General features: G+C 36.1%; 2 protein-coding genes across 6 annotated transcripts; both read right to left on the bottom strand.

Moving 5' to 3' along the window:
* Positions 1 to 1,575: 1,575 nt before the first annotated feature.
* Positions 1,576 to 4,687, bottom strand: LOC112466105 (odorant receptor 13a-like). Of its 5 annotated transcripts, none has more exons than XM_025033991.1 (9): positions 4,365 to 4,687; positions 4,088 to 4,210; positions 3,837 to 3,954; positions 3,495 to 3,756; positions 2,943 to 3,113; positions 2,592 to 2,682; positions 2,388 to 2,524; positions 2,199 to 2,326; positions 1,576 to 2,063 (listed from the first exon to the last, which is right to left on the bottom strand). In XM_025033991.1, exons 1-9 carry the CDS (start codon positions 4,509 to 4,511, stop codon positions 1,984 to 1,986), a joined length of 1,257 nt encoding a protein of 418 aa, XP_024889759.1. In that variant the 5' UTR covers positions 4,512 to 4,687; the 3' UTR covers positions 1,576 to 1,983. The 5 variants fall into 5 exon arrangements, 3 of the variants coding, with proteins under 3 accessions (XP_024889759.1, XP_024889760.1, XP_024889761.1); XM_025033992.1 differs by having other exon boundaries at positions 2,194 to 2,326; XR_003042102.1 differs by having other exon boundaries at positions 1,978 to 2,063; positions 2,194 to 2,292.
* A 140-nt stretch (positions 4,688 to 4,827) lies between these two features.
* On the bottom strand, positions 4,828 to 7,459 carry LOC112466106. Its single transcript, XM_025033994.1, has 5 exons — positions 6,876 to 7,459; positions 6,629 to 6,790; positions 6,368 to 6,458; positions 5,380 to 5,460; positions 4,828 to 5,261 (listed from the first exon to the last, which is right to left on the bottom strand). The coding sequence occupies exons 1-5, from the start codon at positions 7,151 to 7,153 to the stop codon at positions 5,211 to 5,213; spliced, it is 663 nt and encodes a 220-aa protein (XP_024889762.1). The 5' UTR covers positions 7,154 to 7,459; the 3' UTR covers positions 4,828 to 5,210.
* Between the last annotated feature and the right edge of the window lie 1,369 nt (positions 7,460 to 8,828).

Consider the following 8,828-nt stretch of genomic DNA (forward strand, 5'->3'; position numbering starts at 1 on the left):
AAAAACTATAAATTATTAAGAACTTTTTAACATAAACAAATATTTAAAAGACTATATCTCTGGAAGTATTCATCACAGAAGGTCAAATAAAAAATTATTTTAAAGATAATTTAATAAATTTCAAGAAACATGTGTATTTTTTTAAAAAAGATAACTCGAAAGTCCGCCATTTTGAGAAGTGTACCTATAAACACCGTTTCTTTTATGGATATAAAAAATACTATTAGTCGTATGCAATTTGGTCAAAAACCAAAATAATAAAAATTTAATAATTTTTCTATTTGATTTTAATAATTTTTTACGTAGGATTACCCATTTCCGACTTATATTGCGAGGAAATATTTATTCTCACAATTTCCGAAAATCAAAATTTTATTTAAACCGTAATATTTCCAGAAATATTAGTCGTGCGGTATAACATAAATAATGCATTTTGTAGGTAATTTCACTTTCATTGTATGTATTTTTTACTTTCGGACAGCCAGAACTGAGATATTTTGAAAAAACACTCGAAGAAACAGCTCTTTCCTCATTTGCCCGATGCTTCAAAAAAATCTATCCTGGGAACTAATGGTCGTACAAAGTTCTACAAAAAACCAAATTGCGAGGAATTTTATCAGCTACATTTTCGCTCTAAATGTTCTTTCCCGTGAAACTAATAATTTCCTAGTTATTTGCAAAAAACCCATTTTTGTACTCTTTTTTTCAAGATGGCGCAGCCGGCTTACGCTTTATGTATGGGGACTTTTAGTATGTTTAAAATAACACTAAAATAAACCTGTATACCAATTTCCAGCTTGCCGGCAATTTTTTCATCAAAAAATCTTAATTTGACTGGGCTAGCTAGGAATACGTACATACATAGAAGTCTAATAAAGCTGAGTTTAATCAACCAAATCTTAAAGCATTGTATATGAAATAGGGGTAAAAAAGATTGAAGAATATAATGAAATTAGAAAAGTTGTCAGTAATTAATATTAAATTGCCAAAATTAAAAGATGTTGAAACCTGAGCATAATTATTTGCTTATAACATTGTTTGGCTTCCTCATTTAGGAAGCTTTTTGAAACTTTCAAGAAGAAATGGGACCTATATAACCTAGCTCATGACGTATTAATATTACTTTACGATTATTAATTTCAAAGATATAAACGTTCAAAGTGTGACATGAGTCAGGAATATGTGGGGCTTGCACCCACTAAAAACCCACCCTTCTGGCAACCAGCCTCTGGTGTACCAGGGGCCTGAAACATCGCTCGATATTCTTCAGATTCCCAGTATCAAATTAAGTGTATCAAAAGGACACCCTTTCCTCCGTAACACGCCCGACCGCTTTTGCGGAAGAGGTGCTCCCGTGGAAAAACATGCGCAGTTGGTCGGCCAAAGATTGACCGACTGTCTCTGGCGTGCTATGCCATGCCAGGCGGGGGACATCCCATAGGCAACACCATCATTAACGGCGCCACGATGCCCCCCCACGGGGGCCAATAGTGCGCCCCCCCCCCCCCCCCCCCCCCCGCGGTTTTCGTTGCATCTGTGCTCCCAATGTTATTTTCTACTTACTGTCGACAAAGACGTAGTTCTACGTCAATAAATTGTCCATACAATTTATTCATAAATTGTGTAATTTTGTGATAATTGAGATTATCCAATCATTCCAATACGGAATTATTTCCTCTCTCAGGTATTAATTGGTCCGCACGTTGAAATCAATAACGCACTGCATATGAAATTTTTAAATGCTAATTATCTCTATTTTACAATACAACTTTCCATTCTGAGCTCTCTTAATTATTCTTTATTTAATCAACATTTACGTAAGAATTATGAAGAAAACTGCGGTAAAAACGGTAATTATATCTGACAAATATATTAAGTATCAGTACATTTCCATAACTGCAGTATAGGCATCAAATAAGTAGGTATTTGATTAACGAATCATAGTTTTATTTATTAATTTTATAAAGGTGCATAAGACGTTAGTTATTTCAATGCAAAGAAGATGCAAATACTTATCGAAAAGATGCCAACACTGTGAAATAGGACATTGACGTCTGCACTATCTAAAAAAATAAGAGATATTATAAAACTTACAATACTTAATTAAATATAGCATTATATATACATATAAATAAGATATTAATTAATTAATTAATTGATTAATTGATTAAATTTTTATTTTATTATTTGTACCGTACAAAAGTTCTCCAGCGACATTACGAATAGTTTTCCAGCCATTATCTTGCACGGTATACGGCTTCTTATCAAGATCAGTACAATGTCCTTTTGTATCTGGACAGGCATATTATACCAGAAGCATGAATACCTGCAAATCTGGCGCTTTTAATATCCGATGCGTCCGCAACAATTGCGCTCCGATCACTCACGTTGATCCGTGAACGTTCGAGCTTTGGTCCAGTAGATATTGCGCCATTAAGCTAAGAAAAAACAAGTGAGTCAGTTGGCCACATATGAACATAACGCACATCGCCATCCCATCCCATTGGAATAGCCTGCTCACTAACTAAAAAAGAAAAGAAAGAAAAGTGAAGTGTCCGATTGCTGTAATTTTTATCTTCATTTAGACTTACTTGAACTGCAGAGATACTTATGATGATTAGGTTTAAGCCTAATATGACGAGGAAACACCACGTATAAATGCAGTGCAATAATTGCACACAACTGATTAACAAAGAGATTGTTTAAGATATATTTAAGAAATCTAAAGCAACGTATATATATATATATATATATCAAAAATATATTTTATACAATATTATATTATTTTAATTCCATCGAGATTATGATTGTACGTATACAGTTTCTTATTAAATGTGTATTTTACTTCAGCTCGATCTTTAATCAATTTTTTTCTATCTACAGAAAGGAGATACGTTTAGCAAGGAACGTCTTGTATATGAATATACATATATTTTACCAACTGTATTGCTCTTTGATGATTAATGACGCATTCTCTCACGACAGCAGCTTGCTCTTTTAATCTTAGTTGTCGATCTTCATATTTTATGTAGCATTCAACATTATAATTATGATTCTCGAGAGATTGCATGGTGTGCTTTTTTATCGAATCGGCAACGTGCTCCAATTTGTGTCTGCAGGTCAAACGATTATTTCATCTTCCACGCGTGAATATTCTACAGGGTGTCTGGTAATTACCGTTAGATGAGCTTATTATTTTCTTAAATAACGTTTGTTTTCTTTACAATTGCTTAAAACGTTGATCACATTTTTTATCTGGTGAGAGAAGCTTATTTTTTTTATTGAAACCAAATTTTGATCTTTAATTTTTAATTATTTTAATTATTTTAAATTATTTTAAGAAAACAATTTAATATCTTCATCGAGCTATAGCTCTCTCAGATCATTGCGAATTGTCGGTTGTGTAGTAAAATGCAGAATCTATAGCCGTTTTCACTTACAATTAGCTGCAAACGAACAGAGTTACTTATATCTTATATATCTTTGACGCTTACCTTACTATCGCAAACAGGCAGCAACTGTGAACGGTAAGCGTAACGTACATCAGATCGGCGCCAATGATATTTAATATAGTCGCCGTTGACGTCGTACTACTGTGCAGCCACAACCATAGCCAGTGAGTCTGAACGTCAATCCCGTAATCGAGGTCGTAGGCCAAGCTTCTCGCGCGCGTGCCGTTGTGGGGTAAGATGACGTCCAGTATCGGCGAGATCACCGGTGTCATGATAAAGCACATAAGTCCGTTACACAACATAGCTGAAAGAGCAGGTATAACAATATACATATATATATATACACGCTCGCTACGCCCGGTGCGACGCGACAATCCTTCATACTTGAGTAAACGATGCACAACGTTCTCCCCTTCGACGTGTAATTCACTAAAATTTCATACTCCTTCGCCGTCGGATTTATTTTCCAGTCCATTTCGATCTGGCGCAGTAACTCTTTCACCTGAAAACGGCATTTCGTGAAGAGACGCGCGGCTTTAATCGGAAATAATGTATTTGCGTGAATTTCACGCTCCGCGCCACGATCGAACGACTTTAAAGATAACGTGCAAAATGATAACGTCGTAATTAGTAACCTGCGATTCACATCGTACGCTGGTCACTACTTTAGTCATGCTCACTAAAATAGTCACGATAGGAGGTATACACATGCACACGGCGTCTATGTCCTTCCCCCACACATCGTACAATCTCTTCACCTAATATACACAAAAAATACGAACGGTAAATTCGAGTATTTTTTTATTCCAGAAATTGACACTGTCTACTACCGTGAAATTAACTTGCGCGGAATTTCTGGGACCTTTCTCAGTATGCATTAAAATACTTTTCAATACAAAATGCTTCCTTTACCTGAGGCGGAAAAAATGTGAACATTACGAACATGCTGACTGATTGAATGATCTTTTTTCTAAATTGCGACTGATATGGCCATATACCGACCATCGACGCAAACAGTTTAGTTATATTATAATAGCGCGTGTCGAACAACGCATTCATGTTAATCCGCCAATGTACTGAAAATTTGTGGGGGAAGAATTGTACGTACGAAGGGGGACGATGCTTCGACGAGAGGGAGAAACGGAACTTAGTTGCACAGACGAATCATCAGTAGACAATACGTATTTGTCCCCGTCGCGTCACGTTGACAAGCTGTACTTAACGAAATTGCACGATCCGAAATATGAATTTTTCATGCTCTAACAAGGTAGCAAGGTAAAAAAAAGAGAAAGGAAAAGCAGATAAAAAATATATAGCCAAAGTAGACATGTCTAATATATAGCCAGAAGAATAAAATTAATTCAGAGAAATTTAAGGAAGAAATGTTAATTCTGGGGAGGCCGCGCACAGTTCAGTTTTTGATACAAAAGAGCAGATTACGCAATATGCGGCAGATAAAATGTATTAATCACTTCTCTTATCATTTATGTCAATTTCTTTCATATTTTAAAAGATCAAAATCTAGATGTTACGCGCATTAGAATTTCTTGCAGGATTTTTAACGAATACATGTCGCACGTAAAAATGTATCGAATGGCTCGGTCTTCAATGATTCAATGTCCCAGTTTTATGGATTTTATAAAATATATTTTTCAAACTTACACTACGTACAACGTACATATATAGAATTTTCAATATTTGGGAATTTATTTATTTTTAGGATGGAACTACAAAAGATGTTTAATTATAGAGAACTCGTTATTTCAGAGAAGAGAACGTCATGAAGTAAGACATAGCGGTCTGCACCACCTTAAACAAAAACATCATTCTTTCAGTGCAATACAGCTTGCACAAGCAAACGCATTTTACATATACGCATCATTTATAAAGGCAAATCATATAGTTTGTAATGCACAATGGTGCTTACCGCACTATAATTGGCCATCGACATTACGTATATTTTACCGGCAGTCAACGTGCACGGCACGATACTTCGGTAAAGTAATATCTGCAACAATTTCTTGGTTTTTAATGAGAACGCGTACCAGTGTGACCTACAACTGAAACATTTCCTTTTTGACCGAGAATCAATTTTATTAATTAATTACTAATATATATATTTTAATAATAGAGTTATCTCAATATTAATACATAATATTTTGAGAATTAACTCAAAATGCGGGAATTACTGTATATCGCGGGAAATCATGCGCGATCTAACAGACATTGCGGCATCTATAATGACTATCATAAGTGTTTAATGTAATATATATGTAATATATACGTAATACATTGCCTATTAAATAATATAGTAATTATTACATCAAAATATCCAGCACAGTTTCCCGGCAATATTTTTCTAATATTTTATCTATCAAATGTTATATAATATTTTTACGCGCTATTAAACACATTTAAGCTGTGGTCTATCAATCTCTGCCCTGGCAAAGTCATGCACAGAAGATGGAAAAACGCCGCTATGCATAAGCTAGCGTATCTAATGAAATCTTCGGTACTGTCGAGATTACTAATTACCTAGATAAATAGAATTACCGGAGATAAATGCTATCAACGCCAATCTGCCAATCTGTAAATTTTGCCTTAATAATATACAGGGTGTCCCAAAATGACCGGACATCGTTTCACTAATAGATTCTGTGGAACATTCTAAGACGAAGATTCTTATGCAAAAATGTCGAGGCTATAATAATTTTTAAATGGGAAGCACTTATAGTTCACCAATCCGTTGCGAAAATTTCGCGCGCTCAGGCATGGCATAGCAAGTGAAGGTGCTCTTATACATTGACTGAGTTTTTAGATATTGACATAATTCTGCATACGACACAAGAAAATACTTTGAAGCTTTGAACGGTGTCTAGTCATTTTGAGGAACCCTGTATACTCGTAATACTTACTTGAATTCCTATAAGGCTTATACCAACAACGTTACACAACAATTGGATACCCGTCGACACCGTGAAGGAAGATTCTAACAAACGAACATACCTGGCGACGTAAAAAATAATTCGTAAGTTTAGTAATAGTTGATGTAACATGATAATAGATATTATAAACAGCGAATCGATCTCTTAAGTAGGCAATTTCCGAATAAGTTAATATCTCAGTTTTTAATCAGCGCAACGACGCGCGTAACGGAACATGCAGGAAGTACAAACTGTATTGCAAGCTGATGTTTTCGCAAACACGTGACAAATTCTTGAAAAATCGCCTTTTCTTTGAAGCAAATATCTTCGACTTCTACGTATCGGCGCGTTCTCTCTTTAGCAAAGTGGCTCGTCTCATCGATGTGTCCTTTCGAAATATGCTCTAATCGATGCCTGGAGAAATATTAATCTCTAACAATAGATCTAAGATCCAAGAATCTACACTATACTGCAGTGAGTATTAAAAAGTTGCGTTTACCCAATGGCTGCGAATAAACTGCAACCATGTTGCACGTACGCTATGTATGTAGTGTCGACGCACACCATAATTGATATGATCGCTGTAATCGCCACATAAGAATGGAGTAAAATGGGATAGTAGTATTTCTCTCGGTCTACACGATACTCGACCTCGAGCAGAAACTTTCGTGGACGACTGTCATTGAGAGGCATTACAATGTCCATGATCTGCGGCGACACTGGTATTATCAAGTACAGTGACATCGACATGTAAATGTAAGCTGCGAACAACGACATTGCTATTGCTTAACGTTTTTAATTAATATAGTCAGTGTAACAATAGTAGCATGTTGTTTATGAGATAAATTAATGAATCTATTATTTATGTTTAACCCTCAAACACCGCACTTCCTGTGCCACCCGTTAATACCGCACACGGATTAATGTAACCCAGTGTTTTCTTTTGTTTATATCTTAGGATCTAATACACCAATTTTGAAGTCTTTTTAATTGATATGCCTAAAACAGTAAGGAAAAAGAATATATAGATTAGAATGTCATGAAACTTCTGATACTTGAGATATATTTTGAAAAGAATTAAAGAAGAGAAACATCTTGAAAATCCGAAAAAATTGGGTTTTTTAAACCACAGTTTTTTTTAAGATACGAGTGTTTAATTTACAGAAACAGATAGATAATGAGTTGTACTTTAAGGAAAAAAAAACATCATAACAATTTGTTCCAAAAAGTATAATTAATCGGCGAGGTAAAGCTGGGTGATTTTTGTACTTTTACCAAACAAATGTTTTATGTAAATAATTATATTTTTTGTTGAAAATAATAAAATAAATTGCCTGTGGCGTTAACTGTGAAGTATTGGAAGAACGATCATATAAAACAGGTTTGGACACTTTTATACGGAGAGAAGAAGGAGGAGAAAAGAAGGTGAAGAAGAGAGGAAAAGAAAAGCGGGAAGAAAAGAATGAGAAGGGGAAGAATGAGGAGGGGGGAAGAGATGGTATATTACGAGAGGAAAGAGGAAAGCGAGAATTGGAGAGAAGAAAAGGGGGAAGGGTAAAGGGGAACAATAGGAGAATAGTGATAGATGAAGTGGTGTAGTTTTGGGACGGGGAGAAGAAACAGAAGGTGGTACAGGAGGATAGAAGATAATTAGAGGTGTAAGAAAGAGACGATTAGGGTATAAGGAGGGGGAATGAATAAAGCAAAGAAGGAGGTGGTAAGGAAGGAGGGCAGAATGGAGAGAAGGAGGAGAGGATGGCAGAGGAAAGGGTAGACGTAAAGAGGAAAAATATAAAGAATCTGCGCAGATTTGAGAGGAGAAATAGGAGAAAGGAGTCGGTAAAGAAGAGAGAGGAAACAGAGACAAAGAAAGGAAGGGAAGCTAAAGATGGAGCAGCGGAGAATTAAGGTGTAAGAAAGAGTTCGACTAGGGGTAGTAGAAAGAGGAGAAAAATCGGAGAGAGGCCGGGGAGAGAGATATGTAGGAAGGAGGAGAGAAAGAGGTTTTAGATTATTAGATTTATGTACAGAGTGTTGCATCGATATACAGGTCAGTATGACGGATTGCCCATTCATGCAGGCGCGCATGGTCGTTTACAGCTGCGTAGGCTTCGGCGCATTATATGTGAGTGAACGACTATGCGCGCCTACACGAATGGGCAACCCGTCATAGTAGGAGAGCCGGCTGCACAAAACCCTCCCTCATCGAACATCCGGCTGAATTTTATTCGAATAGATAGCTTTTTTAGTGGTTAACCCTGTGCCGGGTTTTATATGCCCTAAAACTTGACCGAAGTGTTAAAAAAAGGGCCACTTCCGGTATGATTTTTTGAGATGAAACCCCCTTAAAAAACATCCAGCTGAAACTCGTGCCAATCGATTCAGGATGTCAATTAAGCACTTTGATAAAAAAATATGCTGCCACCCCCCACCTTGACAGGAACCATGGCAG

Source organism: Temnothorax curvispinosus, unplaced genomic scaffold (genome assembly GCF_003070985.1).
Source record: "Temnothorax curvispinosus isolate PA1 unplaced genomic scaffold, ASM307098v1 QBEX01015878.1, whole genome shotgun sequence".
In the NCBI taxonomy this organism is placed as follows: Eukaryota; Metazoa; Arthropoda; class Insecta; order Hymenoptera; family Formicidae; genus Temnothorax; species Temnothorax curvispinosus.

Excerpts from the sequence above, each read along its gene's own strand:
- LOC112466106 (XM_025033994.1), bottom strand. The coding sequence starts at position 7,153 with ATGTCGTTGTTCGCAGCTTACATTTACATGTCGATGTCACTGTACTTG. Across the intron at positions 5,461-6,367 it reads TAAGCCTTATAGGAATTCAA|ATATTACTTTACCGAAGTAT; the intron begins GTAAGTATTACG and ends AAATTGTTGCAG. Across the intron at positions 5,262-5,379 it reads CGATGGCCAATTATAGTGCG|GTGGTGCAGACCGCTATGTC; the intron begins GTAAGCACCATT and ends TTTTTGTTTAAG.
- LOC112466105 (XM_025033991.1), bottom strand. The coding sequence starts at position 4,511 with ATGAATGCGTTGTTCGACACGCGCTATTATAATATAACTAAACTGTTT. Across the intron at positions 2,525-2,591 it reads TAAGTATCTCTGCAGTTCAA|TTAGTGAGCAGGCTATTCCA; the intron begins GTAAGTCTAAAT and ends TTTCTTTTTTAG. Across the intron at positions 2,064-2,198 it reads AATGTCGCTGGAGAACTTTT|ATAGTGCAGACGTCAATGTC; the intron begins GTACGGTACAAA and ends TTATTTTTTTAG.